The 20205-nt window shown below is 38.6% G+C and overlaps 1 protein-coding gene across 4 annotated transcripts in view; it reads left to right on the plus strand.

Moving 5' to 3' along the window:
* zbtb16a (zinc finger and BTB domain containing 16a) overlaps positions 1 to 20205 on the plus strand; it is a 147306-nt gene that overhangs the window by 118636 nt on the left and 8465 nt on the right. For all 4 annotated transcript variants that reach the window (XM_025006737.2, XM_017419917.3, XM_025006738.2 and 1 more), the window contains one exon: positions 10393 to 10563. In XM_025006737.2, coding sequence (XP_024862505.1) covers positions 10393 to 10563 — 171 coding nt within the window. The remainder of the gene's footprint in view (positions 1 to 10392; positions 10564 to 20205) is intronic.

Below are 20205 nucleotides of genomic sequence, written 5' to 3' on the forward strand. Positions count from 1 at the left end.
TTTATATATATTGTCTGTCTAAAATATGCAGTATAGTTTTTAAAGTCGCTCTTTGCAAAGTATGTAGTCAAAATTAAGGTGTTTTCCTGAACTGTATCAAAGGGTGCAGTTTGAAAGAGTTCACTCCAGTAGTTTTCCAGATATACCAATGCAATTCTTAAATGTGGGTACACATGCAACGTCAACAAAACACTGGCTTGAGTCACATGATTGACCGACATTAGGCTGGCCATAGTCTGTGTAGGTAAACAAATATGACTGGCAAGTTTAACGTTTGACCTATTTGTAATCAGTTTGTCTCTTTTCGTGGGTAAACAATGTTTGATTGGTATTCAGTCACAAATTTTGCTTACATATTTTTTATTTAGGCACATATTAATCCTTAGTATGAGGAAAAATATTGTGCTGATTATGTTTCTTATTTTTGTCCAGTTATCGTGACTTTGCAATGAGTACCTTTAAGGTCTACATTCAGATAAGACGACGTGCACTGCCAGTTTGCATTCCACAGGATATATTTGGTATTACTGTGTTTTTTATGTGGGTGTTTGGGGTCAAACATGCTCACAGCACCCCTAACTGAAACATGTTCCCATGGTTGTAGTTTCAGCTGCATTTATCAACAACTAATATATGATTTCAACTAAGAAAGTGGTTGTTTTTCATGTACAAAGGGAAATCTTAGTTAATTCCTTTTTTAGATAACAGTGAATTCCTGCCTGACTGGAAGTTAACATTATATACTTTTGTTGCCTCATCCAGTAGTTTTCCCAAGATGCAGATCGCTCTCTCTCTCTCTCTCCCTCTCATTACCTAAACCTCATTTTCATTCCTCCCTCCTCCACTTTGATCAATAAATAGTTTTGTAGAGGTGTTTTTAAATGAATTAGCAGCAGCACAAACATTCTCTTATTTTCTCTCTCATACCGTGTCTACAAAGACACACACACAGTGTAACCCATAAATACTCAGACCTCTGTGTTTATGTTTCTAATGTTGTGCATGTGTGTTTCGAAGTACGTAAGAGGAGCTAGACTTAAAGAAGAGGATGTTAGAGAAGTGCTGTGCACGGCTGGATAACAGAATACTTGGAATGAAAGACCATGCATGGTGAAAATTACATTCACCTTCGAGTAATTGATACAATTCTTAAAAAACTGTATGTGGCAAAGCCTATTCTCCTGAAAAATGATCTGTCAGGGATGTTACTTTGCGATACAAACGGCCGTATGTTCTTAATAAGAAAATAAATGGTGTTGTCTAGAAACTTACACATTAATAAGTGTGTTCAGTAGCATCGGGTTAAATTAACAGCTCCAAGAATGAAAATTTATGTAAATTACATGTAGAAAAGACTTCATGGCCTGAAAAAGTCTTTAAAGTTTGTCCTAACTTGATCGCTACTTTAAACCAATGGTATTTTATTGCCAAACTGTTACCAGTGAAAGGCTGCATGTGACAAATAGAAAATAAATTTTCTAAGCTTGTGCGGAATGATGTAATTCAGATGCAATACATGTTATGAGAGCCTCTTTAACAGAAAACTTTTTTTCGGCATCCAGATTAGCATTCTCCATGCCTCTTTTGAGAACATGTAGCAGCATTACAACTCAGGAAATTTAAAGAGTTTAAAATTTTAATGCCTGGAGGAATTTTTAAGCATTTGGTTTGCAAAACTCTTCTTTTGTTGTTCTTGTAGTGTTGAGAAGAAACTTTCTACCTAGATTATCTGCTAAAGTAACCATTATCACACTGACAAAACATGTCTGAACCTTTTTTTAGGGTTTAGAGAGATTTTAAAATAGAAAATAAGTTCTGACAGTCACATCCTTATCTTGTTTGAAAGTTGTAAGAAAAAGAAAAGTTTTATTCCCCATTTAAACATTACCTTTATCCAGGAACTGTGTTCGATAGTAGGTTTTTGTTGGCCAAAGCTGTTTGTGAGTGCGTGTGTACAAGAAAAACACCTTTTAGAAAAACTCCTTCATGGTGGCTGGACCATTAGCTTTCCAAGTGTTAATACAGGTAAGCAACCGTTGCCCATAAGGAGGTCTTTCTGGCTCCAAACATGCCATGGCAGCCATAACCTAAGGGTTTCTTAGACACCTTTTCGTATTTATGTGAGAGGAAATTACCGAAGACGTTTATTTGCTTATTTAAGACAAGATGCATGTCTGTGGCGACGCCCCACGGAGGTGGCGGTGAAAAAGCGACCTTTTCAAAGAGGATGTGACCTGATGTGTGATGATGCCTGATTGCCGATTTAGAGTAACAACAAACACTTGAGGAAGCCAGAGGAGAGCAGGAACTTCACCTCTCCTTGTTTTTTGCACCTTGCTCTGCCGACATAAGGAGGATTATTGTGACTGGTGCGCCCGCTAACTGGCAGTTTTATGGAGGCAGGGAGCAGAGCTGAACCACAGGTAGAGTGAAGGTTGTTGTGACTGACTGTAAGGACACTGATTCACACGCTGGTGTGAAGCAAGGACAGTTGTCAAAACAGACAGTAAAAAAATGATTACTGACATGTGTGTTCATGAAAAAGTTTAACAATCTAAACTTGTACAGATTAGCTGTTCTGGTCTTAAATCTTAAGTAAAATGTGTGCCAAGAGTGATTTTTCCATCTGTAAGGAAACCAAGCCACACAGCAGCTGAGTCTCACTAACATTTACAAAAGCTGAATAAGTCCACAGTAATTATTTTCCAATAACTTTGGTGGATCTAAATAATTTTAAAAGACAAGTCAAAAAGGGTGTGTCACAGTGGGGGGAGGAGAAAGTGACTCAAAGAAACGGCCCATCAGTGAATTATGATTATCAGAACTAGGTCTTAAACTGATCTCAAAATCCATTTATTGTCTTTACCTGCTTTTTCCTTTCCGGATCGCGTCTATCTCCAGCAGTCACTGTGCGAGAGGCGGGGGACACCCTGGACAGGACTATGTGTTCATCACAGGGGGACACATAGAGACAAACAACCATTCTCACTCACACGTAGGGACAATTTTCGAGTTACAAATTAACCAAACATGCATGTTTTGGGGAGAAAACCAGGTTACCCAGAGGAAACCCATGTGTGCAGAGGGAGAACATGTAAACTCCACCCAGAAAGGCCCCAGTCAGAAAATATAATTCACTGCTTTCCACCTCTGCCTGCTGAGCCAACTCAGGCTTGTTCAGATGATGAATTTTTTATTACGCAGGCCATACAAATAATTAAACAGTTAAATGGACAGTAGCCTGTGAATCGGGCCTCTCAGTCAGGCAGAAGAACAACTATTTTTTAGGTTATCACATCAAGACTGAAAAAATGTTGTCACAGATGGTAACTTTAGGGAATAAAAGGGCTATGATGTTGCCCCTTTATTGTCAATAAAAGACTTAAATGAATTTTCTTCACGTTTCCATCAAAAACATACTACAGTTTGTGTGCTGTCGCATTTAAATTACTCCCATTCCTCAGTTAACTTGAGGAATCTATCAGAACAGTTTTTGCTTCAAGCAGGGATGGCTTTATTTTGATTGTACTCCTTGTTATTCTTTTTTTTTCCCTAACAAAAAGTACATTTCTGAGATGACTTGAAAATAGGCAGTTCATCATTTCTTTTGGAAAAAAAAAAATCATGTCAAGGTCTATTTACTAGCTTTTGGAGTGACTGAACCCTCAAGTTAAACAAAATAGTTTTTCTTGTTTTCTTCTATGACAGTTTTCAGGTGAGGTATGAACACTTCGGCTCAAGATGAATCACGTTTAGATGAGCTGAAGATTTAAAGTTGTAGTTTATGAGCAACACTTGAAAGTAGCAGCGCAGAAATCCTGCTGTGGCAACTTTAGGATTGCGCTTCTGTTGTTACGCCTGAAACGGAGCTCAGAGTAAGACCCCAACAATTAATGTAGGCGTGTAAGGATACAGAAGCCTACATTTAGTCGCTATTCTGCCCTCTGTATGGATAAACTATACCCTGGCATAGATTGCTATTGACAAGAGCAAGCAGTAACAGAGGTTGAGGTCTGTTGGTAATGGCCTGTGATTGAACACCTTGTGCTGAGGTCCCGCTGCTCTCTGCCTCATTAAATCTGGCAGGTCCTCTGTTCAGCACGCTGCATTGCAGGACACCGTCAGGACACATTACACTGTCTCTACTACAACAGTCCCAGTAACACGTGCGTTCAAGATGGATTTCAGAGGCTTTAATGTTTTTTTAATGTTATTACAGTTAATTATCAATGCTGATTTTGCTGTGACACTTTTAATAGGAGCATAAGCTGTTAGCAGCCTCAACTTTAGATCTCTAAGAAGGTCTTCAAGCTTCCTGATCCATTTTTCTTTTACCTAAATCACCAAATTTAGTCAGCCTTATTTTGATCAGGGCCACTATTAATCTTGGTGTGAACCACTAAAACCAAAAGCCATAACAAAATTTTAGGAGTTTTATTATGCAGTTGTTTTTATATAGGCTTTTTGAAAAATATTGGCAATCTGGGAGTTAGGGAATCACCTTCAGTTATAGGTCCACTTTGGTCCTTTCCTCTATAGTACATACTGAGAACTTCATGTTCTTCATGTTCAGAATTGAAACTAGCAGTTGAAATAATGCTGACTTGCATGTCAGTGTTTTACACATAGAATTCCTGAGCTCTGCCAGCGCTCGGAGCATTTGTTGGGCATGACTATCAGCTACTATTACATCAACATTGGTAGAATTGACTGAGTTTTAGCCATTTTTTTCTGTCTTCTATCCATTGATTAGTTTCTGAGAGTTTTAATGAAATCTATTCACTGATTCACAACATATTTTGCTATCAGACAAATTATGCATATTATGCATCCCCCTTGATGGCACCCCCTGAGTTAACAACACTGCAACACTGACAACACATCAAAACATAAGGAATAACTTTCTAAACATGGCTAATGATTTCCCTAAAAGGGAGAGGGAGGGGGTTAAATTACTCATGACTATTTTTCTCAATAATTAGCCTCTTTCGCACATGGCTGAAATATAACGGTGACAAGGTCAGGAGAATGGTAATATAAAAGCAACAGCATTGTTGCTGTATTATCCATTGCATACTCAATACACAAAGAAGCTGTGTGTAAAGTCAGATATAGTGTCATCTCCACACACAGATTTGATAAATACATAATTTTTTAAATGAGTATTCAGGGTAGCACTTTTAAAGATAATTAAAATGTAGTTTTCATATAGATGATAGGTGGAAATGAAGCAGAAAAGGTAGGTTTTGCATAATATACATGTTAAAGTGTGGGTAGGCCCTAAGATTAGACATGATGGTGCATCGTTACCCTGCTGCACATTGAACTCATGGAAAATGCTTACGTCAGTGACTAGCCTTTAGCCTCAGGCCGTTTCTCTGGTCCTTGCCCATCCGGCCACTGTCACCTCCCTTCAGGGAGTAGTCCTCTCTATTACCTGCCTCTGTCCATCCCCCACTTAAATAACAGCAGCCCTCCCAGTTCAGAACCATTAAGAAACTGCCTGCCTCTATAAATAGATGGCATGAAAGGTAGAAAGAGGCTGGTTAGGGGAGATAAATTATTCCAAAACAGCCAAACAGGACTGAGACTAAGAACCCTACCACACCGGCCCCTCCAGCTCCTCCTTTCAGGTGTCACTTTCGGCTGACTCAATTTTACACTGTAATGGACCTCCTGGTTCAACTACTTTTCTCCAACCTTTTCTTCCTTTTTTATCTCTCCTCCACTCTCTTTATCTATCAGCTGCTGACAAAACCTTAACTCACTTTCCTGAAACACACAATTATTCCCCGTACCGACTGTATACTTTGTACCACTTAATTTTGTCTCGGAGTAATTGAAGTTAGCACTTTGCCACAAACTGGTGTTTGCAGACAAGAAGTTCGAATGATAGCAAGTAACAAACAGATTTACTTCACTCGAATTATGAGTAAAACATCTAAAATATTACTCATAGTTTAAATAAACTATTCAAAAACCTTAGTTTTGTAAAATCTTGTTTATGGTACCAGGAAAAGAAATCATTGTAAATTTTTGTTGCATCAGTTCTTTTTGCTTTGTTACCTTGGTAAGTTAGTTTCTTGTTTTGTAAGTAAATCCATACTTTTTTGTTATTTAAAGGGTCTATTTTCATGCATTTTTTTTTCACCACAAAAGTTCAGCTAATCAAGTATATTAGAGCTCATTTGGCTGTTTTATGCTATTCAAAGAAACAAGGTGACAAAAAATGTGTCAGCCTACAACTGTATGCTGGATTGGGTTTCTCCATTCTTTCTAATGAGTCACATAACTGCAAACAAGTTAAAGGAGATGCACCATAGTACAAAAAGATACTGAAAAATAATATATAATTGACCTGTTATTAATCTGACAGTGTTGTGAATAAAATAGGATTTTATCATAAAAAGGTCAAATGTAGTGACCAATGGTGTTTTGGGTTACCACAGACGGTAGAGGTAATAAAATCATAGATTGTGTATCAGACTCCTTATTAGTTTGTATTTTAAATGGCTAAATTTGTATGTGAGTTTGTGCCTTTATATTCCTTGCATGCCATGTTTTACAACAGTAAACGAAATGCATACAATTTTCTTGCTGGCAGTGTTGCAGGCATTGGACAAACACTCGAGTCTTTGATTAAATGCATTTCCCACAGTGCTTTGGAGAATATTAGTAGCTGGCAATGATTTGGAAGTGATATAAGTATTATCCTCAAACCTGTCCAAAAACAAACTAACAATTGGATATACATTTAAAATTATTTTAAAAAATGTACAGCAAAGAATGTGCTGTGTACTGTGAGTTGCATAATGACATTTACAATGGGTCACAATAAGAGGTGAACACTAACACCTCAGGAACAAAAGTATTATATCTTTTGTTCTGATGTTCTAACACATGATATATAAGAACTCTTTAAAATTTAAAAAAGTATCAATTTGAAAATTTTGGCTTTCTGTTATTTAGATTGAACCATATTTAAATATTGATATTTTTGTTTGGTTTTTTCTTGTATTTCTTGCCATTTTTGTCTCACTCTTTGTTTTACTCCTTTTACTAGACTGTATTTCTTTAATAAAAGCAGACTTATTTAAAGTTATTACGCACTTGCAGACACATTGTACACCATTCAACTCAGTGTGTCGCGCCACAGTTACTGCCCCGACTTCAAAGTGGTCTTTTTTTTTTTTGGACTGGTGCTTCCTCTTATTGTTTCCTCGTTTTGTTGTTTTTGTGTATGAGGGTGTGTTTGTATCTGGGTTTCATATTTCCACCCTGCTCAATCCCAAAGGTCAGAGGTGGGTTGACCTTTACATTCCAGAAGCCTTTTCTCTTCTAATTCCCCATATTTGGACAAAGTCTTTGTGAGCCCACCCCACCTCCTACTACAAGCATTTCTTTCACGCTTTCTGTCATCTACGCTGCCTCGCAAACAACAAGAACAAAATGGTGCTTTAAGTCCTAAATCTGAACCAGTAATGATTTTGTCTGAAGTGGCCGGGAGGAAATGGTCATCTTTTTATGTTTGTCCACTGACAGCCAGTCATAAGACAAATGATAAACTAACAAAGAAAGACTGAGGGGGAAAAAGAGAATAGGAGACAGAATTTTTTAGAAAAAAGTCCCTTTAGCATCAAGAGACCTAAGAAGATTCCAGAAGCAGTCAATCTTGCTCAATGCAGCCTTTTTTTCTACTTTAAAGAGCGTGAAGGCACAGGTGAGGAAAAACAGCTCAAGAAAATAATTTGCCTGGGGTGCTTGTACCAAATTATTTTCACTCATTACTGTAACAATGAAGATTTGTTTGTTTTTACTGTTGTTCTTAAAAAGAAATTCTCAAAAAAAATGAAGTAAAAACTAACATAAACATTGAAACATAATAAACATTTTTATTGTTACTGTGTATTATGTGAATAGATGGGTTTTTTTAAGATTTTTTTTTTTTTGCTTTTGAATTTTGTCAAAGTAATGAGGCTGTACATTTTGAATAATCTTATTCCTGCCATATCTTTAGGGAGTAGGAACTTTACAACTTGACCCAGTGATGTCTTGTGATTACAGTCTAATAATCATCCAGCAAATTTAAAAATCTTATTACGAGCAGAGCAAACCACTCATTGAATGAAAGGGTGGAGCAAGAACTTAATGGCAACATCAAGGTAGAATAAATATGCTCCTCAAATCTATCATAAGTCTTATAGAGAGGAAAATCTCATGTCCATAAGGAAAAATACTCCTAGATGTTAAAAGAACGAAGACTCATTCTATTGCTAAAGCCAGGATTTATTTTTGTGAGTTCTGGTTCACTTATTTTCCAGCCCATAGATGACAAACTTGAAAAAACTGGAGTGACATCTTTGGTTTGGCTTCTAAACAATGGTCCTGCATCATACTGTGAAATTCAAAGATGTTTTGGTAACATGATCAAACCTCAGACTGTACTCAAGTTTGTCACGCTGTGCGGTCTGTACTTTGTCTACAGTGACTGAAGTCACTGAGTCATTTGGAACATTTTTCATTAAACTCAGATTTAAAATTTTCCTGCAGCTTGTGTCAGAGAATCACATGATCTACTCTTCATGTTGTTCCTCAAGCTTCCTTTGTTAGTTTATTGTGATGCTGTGTGGTTCCTGATTAAAGCTGGAATGTTTCCCTTTTAAAATCATCAAAATAGATGTTTCATGCTTGGTAATAGTCTGTACAAATCATCAGGGAGGACATTCTATTAACTCTAAGAAAAAAAAATGACCCAGAATGGTACATTGCTACTACCAATAAAATGGTTTAGATAGGTTCTCAGATTGCTTCTGCAGGGGCCCTGGTGGAGCTCTGAGAAGACGATGAAACTTGACTATCTAGAGGAAGCGTAAGTAGTAACAAGGTTTCGGGCATGGTCTTGGGTTCCCACCTTCCTGCCCTCCCATCACCTGGGGAACTTGTCTCCTGGTCCCCTGCCTGAGAACGAACTGTCTGAATCAAAGTGGGCCCGGCTACCCAACTAAAATGCCTCTGAGTGTCCCTGACTGACTGTCTCCATCTTAAAGTGCAAATTCTGAGGCATGGTGCTCGATGGACTTTGATGACGAGCTGCAGTTGAAGGTTTGATGTGAGATGTAGTGTGCAGGTTACTCAGTCCAGGCTCAAGCCTTAGAGCTTGTTCTCTAGTGTGGTGTGATGGTCTCACCTTTGCTTGATAATAATATCTAGATGACAAGCTGTGTGTGCTAACAATATGCTAAATGCAAGAAGCTGCACACAATACACAAAAAACTACTGTTCACCATGGCAGAATAAAACCTTGATTACGTCACTGTATGGGGTTAAAGGCACGTCTACGTAGAAATGAAGTTGTTTTAGTACAGAACATAAAGGCATATTCATATGCATAATTTTATTTTATTTTTTTATTTTCTCTCCCTACAAAACTGTTTTTTTCTTCATTTCCATGTTGTCCCCTTCCAACAAACTGAATCACCTGCTTCTCCAAAACTCTTTGTCCTGTCATTATCCTCTAATATCATCTCCCTCAATCATCTGAGTTTTGTAGTGTGTAGATTGGCCGAGAGTGATTGATCTGGTGTGGACTCTGTCTTAGACCCTCCCCCTCCTCCTCCTCCTCCTCCAGTGGTTATGAACATGAGGCGGGCTGCTCTTCATAGATTTTTAAATTAGTGTCAGCTTTGCCCCAAAGATGTGTTATTGACTGATGAAATAGAAACTGAGCTCCAAACACTCAGTCCTTCCCCAGAGTTTTCCCCAGCTGGGTAATTGAAAAAGTGTGAAGGGAGTGTGTTCAAGGCAGAGTGCAACCGCACACGTGTGTATGTGTGTTTGTGATTTTAGCTGTTTGTGTATGCTTGCAATTGTGTGCTCTTTATCTCTGCTGGAGAAAAATCCACTGTGCTCGCCAGAGTCGAGGCTCGATTGAAGTATTGCATAGGAGATCTTTATCTTTCTACACACCCACCCTGAAACATGAGAATTGTGTACAACTTTAATCCAATAAATACAGGATGTAAGCCTGCAGAGGAACAGTTCATAAATGTAAAGTGTTTGAACATCACTGGGTTGTTGTTGGCTTAATCAGTGAGCGTGTACAACCTTATGTGATTTGTTTATCACTGTGGCTTTGTGACAAAGAGTTCCTAAAAGATGTACCAACCTTGGATGGTTGTAATTTTTTTTCCTTCAAATCACCTCAAATATAAAAAGTTGTAATTCTAGGCACCTTTCGTTTCAATAACAGCTCCAGTTTTTGCAATAATTATTGAGATGTGAAGATATATTGGCAGAAAGATAAGCAAGTGCCCAAATTAAGGGTATATTATGAAATATTGTCACTCATCTTTTTTCTGTATTTAACCTTTGGCATGTTTCGTTTCTTTGCAGGGTCAGACATGGCCATCTTTTGCCTTCTCTGTGGGAAACGTTTCCAAACCCAGACAGCACTGCAGCAGCACATGGAAGTACACGCTGGCGTCCGCAGCTACATTTGCAGCGAATGCAACCGAACTTTCCCCAGCCATACTGCACTCAAACGTCACCTCCGCTCGCACACAGGTCAGTGGAAGCGCCTGTTATCCGTCTTCACTTTGACTCCTTCTCAGTGTTTGAACAGTTAAATCATTTTAAGTCACATTTGTGTCTGTGGTTTGTAAACTAAGTACAGCAGAGAGGTTTTTTCTCCTCAGCCACATTCTGAAGTTTGATTCTTTGCCTCTACAGTGAAAATAAAATGTTGGGCCATTTTTTTATTATTTTTTCTGGATTACTCTGATCTTGTTACACAAAATATCTTTAGAGCAAAGACACTCAGAGACCTACACAAACCAAACCATCACAACTACTTTATTATGACATGATAAATCATCACTGCTATAATTCAGTCCTTTTTAAATGGAAGATGATCTTTGTGTAAAACTCTGACATGAAAGGTGGTGGGGATATGCAATACTTTAAGGAATTTAATATGAGTCACTACCATGCATCCATTTCTGTCACTATCCAGAACCTAAGCTGACTGAAACACCGAGAGCCTTGACTTTGAGCCTTCAATTCCACTGAGGTTTTTTTCAATTACCTTTGGCCTACAGTGGTATTTATCCAACTAGATTGGAAATATTGGCTGTAGAGATGTCTGCCTTTTCTCCATTATAATGGAACCACTGAACTCAAGTTGTTCACAGTTCTGTAATAATAACAAATTTTAAAAACCTAAACAGGCATATCTCTGTCCAAAAATTATTACAGTGATTCTTTTTATACTTGATTTATTTTTCTCATAAATCACTGCATAGATATGACACAAAACATAGTGTCCTTCCTAACTGAGGTAAATAGTAGTTGGCAGTACTGAACTAATGTTAAATTCTACAAAAAACTGAATAAACAGTGGATACTGTAATAACTCAGTGAGATTTATAATAGTAAAATAATTTAACAAGTTTTCACGTTCTCCAGTAAACTGTTGGTATGTGAGAAGAAAAAGCTACAGTAAATACTGGATTCACAAGTTTTAATGGAGTTGATGGCCAATTATTTGCAATTCAAATAATGTAAATTTCATCTAGCTAGATTTTAAATCTTTCTCTTTGTCTGACATTCCCAAATTGTGGTGAGATATTTTCAAAATTAATGCAACAACTTAGCCAAGGAGGATCTTGGTTTTTTTCCCCATTCTGTCACAATAACAAGCTTTTTGAATAGATGGGCACTGCCATCAGAGCACTGATGGGTGCCACGATTGGACTTCTGGGTGCAAGAGCTGTATTCTGATACCCGCACAGAAGCTCTCCTCTGACAGAAACCATGTCCATCCATCTGTCTATCTTCTACCACCTATCCTGGTAGGGTTGCAGAGCCAACATGTCCAAAAGGGAAACCTAGACATCCTTATTCCCTGCAACACTCTCCAGCTCCTCCTGGGGAAACCAAATGCGTACCCAAGCCAGAGAGGATCTAATCCCTCTAGCAGTTCTGGGTCTGCTTCAGGGTCTCCTTCCATTGGAACTAGACTAGAAAACTTCCAAAGGGAGGCACCCTGGAAGCATCCTAATCAGACATCCAAATCTCCTCAGCTGACTCTTTTTGATGCGGAGGAACAGTGGCTCTAGTCCAAGCTCCGCCCAGATGATGGAACATCTCACTTATCATTTTATCTCTATGGCTGAGCCCAGCCATCCTATGACAGAAGCTCATTTTAGGTGCTTGAATCCAGGATCTTGTTTTTTCGGTCATGATTCAAACCAAATAACCAAAGCTAAGGGTTAAAACATAGACAGACCAGGATATTGAGAGCTTTACCTGTGGACTCAAGTCTTTCTTCATCATGACAGACTGAAGCAATGCCTTTATTACTGCGGACAAGGCCAAAACTCCATATCTATACATGTAGGTGGTAGTTGAGGTGGGTACAAAGTAGGCCGATGAAGTTATAATTTGGACAACAAAATAATATGCACAAACTTGAATCCATTTTTGCATGCTGTGTGCATGAAAGTAATTCTTGTTTTTTTTTTAAATTGGCTGCTCAAAAAGCGGCTGCTCGGCTCACTGATCGCTTGGTCACAAACATTCAAAAATCAGCAAGACTGCAACAGAAAAAAGCACCCATTTTCTCACCATTTTCCAGCAATTTTGAGTCACCACGTAGTTTCATTTGTCACACCCCAGTGAGATACCTTTAGTGTCTAAATGTGGCCCAGAGGCTAAATGTTTAGACCAGATCTCCCTGCAGACAAACATCCATACCTTGTAATCTCCTCAAAACCATTTTACCCTTCCCACCTGTTTGTGTTGGAATAATAGCATATCTGCCCATTTAAAATTGAGTTGGTTATAGCTTTTTGTGTGAGGAAGACAAGAATTGCCATGTACAAATACAGCCAACTGTATGATTCAACCTAAAAAGGCATGTTTTATTTTAGAAAATTTAGCTCCGCTGAATAAACAGCATGAATTCAGGTCACTGCAAAACGTATTCTGCGGCAGCCAGAAGAAGATTATTTACAGTGACTATTTTGTTTTGATTTTTTTCCCCTTTCATTCCACTATAATTCTCTCAGTGCTGGCTCTCAAGGACAAGGCCAGGATTCTAATACATTTTTTTTCCGAGGGAGCAAAGGTAGCCTGACAGATGCAGCCATTCAGAGTGGAAGAAAAAAACGTAGCCATGACAGAATATGAACACATGGAAATGAATCCCATTTCACCAGCGAGGAAAGGGCCCTTTTTTTTCCCTTCCCTCTTTTTCTCAGTCTCTCTCACCCAACCGCCTGTCTGCGACCTTAAATAACAGTCTCACTGTCAGAGCCGATTTAGCTCACCAGCTCATGGATAAATATTTGAAACGAAAGGCAGTGAGATGAGAGCAGTCGGCCCTATTTACAAGTCAGGCGAATACGCCATTAGTGTGTGATGGTGGTTGGAGCTGTGGGGCTTTGGGGTTGGGGGAGGGTGGGAAGGATGTGGCTGCTCGAGCCGTCTGTACAGTAGCACACATCTGTTCTCCTCACCAGACAGTGAGGGGGACACATGCAGCGTCTCTGATCCACCTGCCCACCCTGGCAACGCAAATGTCACCTCAGCTCGTCGCCGGAGCTGCAGATGAGACTTTGCAGCCACTTTGAAGCTCATCCCACCACGGGCACGTGTTAAATCACAATGAGCCAGCCGTGAAAGCAGCCGTTTAAATATGATGCCGAGCCTTTTGTCAGGGGATTATAAAGTCAGCAACTCACACAGTCGTCATGGGGGCCAGAAATAGTAGGTCCTAATTTACTCTCAAAAAAAAAAAACTGTAGCGGCATACTGCTCTTCTACATTTACATCTTGTTGTTAACATTAGTCATATGTGATCGTGTAACAAAGCAAAAATAGTATTAAAGACCAGATGGTGGTAGACAGCTTATCCGCTGTGCAGAAACAGCCCTGTGACCAACCTGTTAGTTTCGCATTTACATTGCCATCTCTCAGATTTTAACAATGGATTGGATCACTACTATATTTATCATCCACCCCAAAAGATAAAAAGGTGATAATGTTTTTGCCCGTGTATTCATGTGTTTATTTGTACTTATTGTTGGCAAAATATCTCATGAACCACTGGATGGATTTTTATGAAACTTTAGGAAAATAGTAATTGAATGTACATCTTTATCCTGTACCTTTGTTAGCATTGTCATGTTTTAGCTTAGTTATCTTGTCATGTTCTGTAACTCTGTCTGTAATTTTTTGTAAAGCACTTTGAGTCGCCTCATGCTGAAAAGTGCTATATAAATAAATGTACCTACCTACCTACCTTTAACTGATTAGCTTTTAGACTCCAAGTGCTAACGGATTATGTGAGATATCCTAACATCTCATGAGATATGCATAATGTTATTTTCAAGGTTTGACCGAAAAGCCTATATAACATAATATTTTAGTTTAATACAATATTATGTATTCTTTCAGGAAATGCTAAGCTTTTTGTTTAGAAAATGTGAACAAATGTTCTCATTTTTTTTGTGGGTTAAGCAAAAAGACAAAAGAGGACTTGCAGCTATAAGACAAAGTGGTATTGAAGCTTTTCACTGAGTGATACTGGAAGCAGATTAATTTATGGAATCATTTCTTTTCTCAAACTAACCTTGCTGTTGTTATGTAGACATTTAACATGTCAAATATATAGGATTATGATTAGTTTAAGACCCAAAAGTTGAAGCTTAGACTTTGTACCTGACTATGAAACTGTCTGTTCTGAATTCGGACCTGATTTAGAGCTCGACAGGAAACATAAAAGAGCAAATACATTTGGTTGCTATTTTTTTTCCACATCTGTTATGTTTTTAGAGTGACTCATCACAACGATTTATAAAATCAGAGGCACAAGATCTAGGTCAAGTACAGCTTTTTGTTAAAAATGTACCACTCATAATTTTGAAAGCATTTCCTACAAATGCATCTTTTTATTTTGGAGAAAATAAAAATGTATCACTGCCACAATTGAATTGCATTGACAGCACAGATGACTTGAGGTAATCAGTGGGAAGAGAAGAAAAAAATGCAAAGGCAATACTTAGCAGCTGTTTTGCATGTTGTTTTGTTGTTTTCTGCTACTGAATGCTAATGCAGAGCAATAATGTTTTTGTCCGTGTGTGTGTGTGTGTGTGTGTGTGTGTGTGTGTGTGTGTTTATTTGTCCATTAGCACAATTTCTTGTGAATCACCAAACAGATTTCAATGACTTAACAAATGTAATCAATGGGTTGGCATCTACAAATGATTAACCTTTGGAGTCAGCTTGATTTAAAATGGCTGCCACAGCTAATCAACCTCAGAAAACACAGATATATATAACTCAGTTAATTTTACAGATATTGAGCTAAAATTTGGTTTGGTAGTAGCTGAGACTCATCCCTAACTTAGAAACCAATGGATGGATTACATCAAAACTTTCAGGAAATAATCCTTGCATATTGCTTTACAAATGTTTATTTTTGTAGCCAAACCAATTCAAGATGGCCACCACTTCAAACTGGCCTTATAAAACACAAGTCCGGCTATGATTCAGTCAGTTTGACAGATATTGAGCTAAAATCTGGTGCTGTGGTAGCTCAGAGTCCTCCCCAACACATACTCTGAGTGTGACAACCTCACAATGTTGCATGAGATTACGAATACTGTTAAATTCAAAGTTTAACCAAAATGGCTACAACTCCCAAAATATGAGATGGTCTTAGTTTAAAACTATGGCATTAAAGGTGGCAGGTGATATGCATTACTTCAAGGAATACTAGGCTTTTAATTGTAAGAACAGTGGTTGTGTTGTGGGATTTAGGTGCGCCATTAGTTTAATCATCCTCACTCAGTGCTCCACCAGCTTCATATTCTGGGTTTTGTTGGTAGATTTTGTTCTCTTATGGAATTCAATCAGATCTTGAAGTATTGGAAGTAAAAGAAAAGAAATGAAAATAAAAAATGTATAGATACAGTATCACACAATCGTTTTTGTTGTTGTTGTCAGACTTAAGTATTAAAGTGAGCCATGCATAGTTGATGATGTTGGGATAAGCTGTCCTTGTTTCACCAAAGCATCACAGAACACAACAAATCCCCGGTTCCCGCAGGTATTGTTCCTGAGAAACAAAAGTCAGTTTGACAAGAATTCCCCTTAAAGATCTCAATCCCCAGTTTTCAGCCCTAATTTTAATGGACAGACTGTGGCAGCTCATCTTCTAGAGAAAGCTTTTTAGATACAGCTTGGTTATTAGTTGGATCAGCATTCTGTTGTATCAACTGACAACAGAAAGGAGCAAAAAGCACTTTTATGGACGCTCATTGCGACCACTTCATTTTACCTGTCTGCTGCCTTATCTTTTGAAAGCAGTCTTGCTGCGACTGAGTCTGACACTGGATCACCATTTAGGACGAGAAGAGAGAAAGGAAAAAAAAAACAGATTTAATGGTGTTTATTTCAGCATCCTAATCTTGCAATCTCTCCTTCTCTCCCTCACTCAGTTATTTCTTTCAATCCAGCTGAAGTTTCATCATTTCCTCTTGACGTGTCATTAGAAGATTATTGCCGTTTCAGTTTATATAGAGGTAAAGCATATTTACATTACAGTATAGGTTTAAGAGTGCGCAAATTCACAATGTTGGCTCGTAGAAGTGGTAGTCAGAGCAGCTGTGCTATTTCTCTTCCTAAGCGGTGCGCACACACACACAGAGAAGATATACACTCTCTTTACAGATCAGGCCTTCATTAATATTCTGTTGTTGTGCACTGTCTGTGTGTAAGTGTCTGAGTGTGGGTGTGTGTGTGTGTTTTTAACTCTGAGCCAATTTGCTGTCTGGTGTGGCAGGGTTGTTTTGTGTTCGCAGCTGTATTTGATAGCGCTTACAGCCAGACAGAGGAAGAAAGAAAGAGAGAGGGCCGAAGCCAGTTCTGGTCTTGGCAGCGATGTAGGCTGGTAATTTACAGCCTCTTATCATATATAATGAACACACCCCATGTGCCCATGGGCACCCTCGGCAGCCCTTTGGGGTGTCAAAAGAGGTGATTGGAGGAAGAGGGGGAGGGGGGAGGTCAGGAGACGCAGGTGGTGATGCTCGGGGGCACCCTTGGGTTCACTCAGCAGGCTGCGGTTCCACCTCACTGTGCTAGGTCCTCATCTGTGGTGATCCTGCCATGTGGTCACACCAGAGAGAAAGAGAAATGAAAACAGGAAAGTGAGGAAGGAGGGAGAGGGAAAAATTGAGTGGAGAGACGATACGGAGAAAACGGGAGGTAATAGTTACAGATTTGGAATGAATAGAGAGCAAAGCCGCATTACTTTATAACACCCATGAGAATATTCTGACAGAATGAGGTCTTGCAAGCCAAAACATTTGCAGAGAGATTATGGTGTTGCCCTCTGCCAAAGGTGAGAGACAGTAATGTTTGGCCACAGCCAGCTGAACTTAGGAAACCCAAAAATGCCTGTAACTCAGCCAAATTTAAAGATATTGAGCTAAAATTTGGCGTGTTCGTGGTTGAGAGTCATTTCCAACAAATACTCTGAGCACTACACATTGTACTGTAAATATATAGTAAAAACATAGTGCTAAAACCCCAGAGTAAACAGGCTGTTTTATTTATTTTTTTAGTTTAATTATTAATTAATTATGTAAAGTAAATGTATTTATAAACATCTTCTCTGCTGTTCTGTTCTTTGTAAAGCCTGACAAGCTGATGTTAGCTAATAATTAGCTGGGTTTTTAGCCTCCATGGTGATTCTGCAGTTGGCTGTATATATTTTACCTGGTTACATGCTAACTCTTGGAGCATGTTACGAATGTTTGTTTCAAAACAGCGTTACCTTGAAAAGAGAGACAGATGTTGGTTCTCTAGCAGAAAAGCCATGACTGACTGTGTTATCCACAAAGTTACAACCAACCAAGGTTGTCTTTTTTTTTTTTTTTCTTTAACGAACATAAAAGTTAAAGGGATTCCTCCTTTGGCTACACAACTCAATAACAGCTCTGAGCAACAAGTAGAAAGTGGGGGAGCAAAAAATTTTGTCTTCTGCCAAACCAGTTCTTATAGCTGTGTTTGAGTTTTCTTTTGAGGGAAAGACGCCTCTGTTAAAAAAAAGACAAGCACACAAAAGAAAACCCTCTTAAAATACTTCAAATTTCCTGCTTCAGATTGGATGAGAAATCCTCGGCACTGACTGTAGTTTGTTGTGATTGGTAGATCGATGTTTCTCTAGGGTGGGCATTAAATGGACTTGTCAATAGAGTGATTTGGCTAAGAAAAAAAAAAGTGAATCACCACAAATCATAGAACAATAGGTAGAATGAGCCTTATAGACAATCATATGATCTCTACGCTTTGGCAGATTGTCAACATATTCTAATTCGATCCATGCATCCATTCCTTTATTATCTGACTCTTGTTCCGGAGTCGATTCTTAGGAGCAGCAGTTTAAGCAGGAATGTTTACCCCTAACCTGGATGAGGTTTAACTTACAAAAAAGAGAAAAAATTAAACATATCATAGTTCATATGCAGTCTGAAATCCTACACACGGTACATTTTGTATTGAATTAAGAAATAGAGAAAACACTTTTCTTCTAATCTGACTTATTTTTTACACTAGTGCCAGATATTAGCACAGCAACAGAACATTAGGCATAAATAACCCTCCATAGGCCTCCTCTGTGCATTAGCATCCCATTCACTGGTCTGATAGGAGGCCCTAATTAAAGGCAGGTGAATCTGAACTCAATTATTATTCTTGCAGCATCGTGCAAGCCCACCACGCTCCGTGATGGATTGTGATCTCTGCTGTGGTTGAGACGCTAGAAAGAGCACAATGTCTTACAGCGGGAGCCACTGATAACTTCATGCAGACAAATAAAGACTGTCACTTTTATTGATTTTTACCCAGCCCCCACCGCCACCACCATATACACCCACATCTCCCGCTCTATCCCTGTCTTGGTTTTATTCCCCATCCCTTCATCCCCATCGCTTCCCTTTTAATGGGAATGCGTCCAACATCATCCCTAAGGCGTCTGAAAACATTTTCCTCCATAAAAGTATAACAAAGCCATAATGTGATCAGACTCAAACATTTTACATTCCACTGTTCATTCCTCCTTTTTTCCTCTCTCCTCCTAAATAAACCAACTACATGCATGCATACTGTATGCACTTGCATACAATTGTAAATAAAATATGTGGATAGAAGTGAAATTGTCTCTTAACAGCAGGGCGGTGGTAGAGGCACATAATGAGAAATGCAATTTATTCCCTGGCACGTTGCTGCTTGGACAGGCAGATAATGAAAGGCATAGGTCATTGATGGTGACTTAAACCTGCAGCAGTGCAGTGAAATACATTAATAAATATCCGCAACATTACTTGGATGGAGAGCATAACACGTAGAGGAGCAAATGACGCAAGGAGCGGCTCCGCATCAAACATGGGAATACAATTAGTCTTTGGACTGCTGTTGTGAGGCTCCCCGCAAATCATAATATCCCTGATCATTGACATCTGAATATCTATTACAGCTGCCCAGTAGGGACTTGTGCTGTGGCAGCATGAGGAGCTGAACTCAGTGCCCTTTATGATTTTTATTTTAGACGGCACACATACTGTACATCCACAACACATCAGGTATCTTAAATAAGTTATTATCGTTTTGGTCAACCATTGTAAATAATGTTATGCATAATCTTGTGCAATATTGTGAGCACTCAGTGAAGATGTTGAGAATGACTCTCAGCTACTATCACACCAGAAATTAGCTCATAATCAGATAAATATAGCCATTTTTGAGTTGGAAAAGGCTGATTAGCTGTGGTGGCCATCTTTAATTGTTAAGTCTTAGATGTACATCTAATGATTACTTTCGGAGTGCTTCATTAAAATCTGTTCAGTTTTCATGAGATATTTTGCTAACAGACAGAGTTGACACTAACAGTAAAAAACAAAGTTTTAAGCATAACTATTGCACGATGGGTAGTGCTCAAAATATGTGTTGGTGATGCTCGGTAACTACTACACAACGTTTAGGTAATTATCTGTAAGTATTCACCTCCTTGAATGCTTTGTGTGACCGTGCAGGAAGGCTCATATGAAACTCAAATTAAATCCCTACTAGTTTGTCTAGATTATTAAGAGACTCAAGTGGAGGTATAATGAGATTTTTTTTCAACAGTGGCTTTCTCTT

Source organism: Kryptolebias marmoratus, linkage group LG13, assembly GCF_001649575.2.
Source record: "Kryptolebias marmoratus isolate JLee-2015 linkage group LG13, ASM164957v2, whole genome shotgun sequence".
In the NCBI taxonomy this organism is placed as follows: domain Eukaryota; kingdom Metazoa; phylum Chordata; class Actinopteri; order Cyprinodontiformes; family Rivulidae; genus Kryptolebias; species Kryptolebias marmoratus.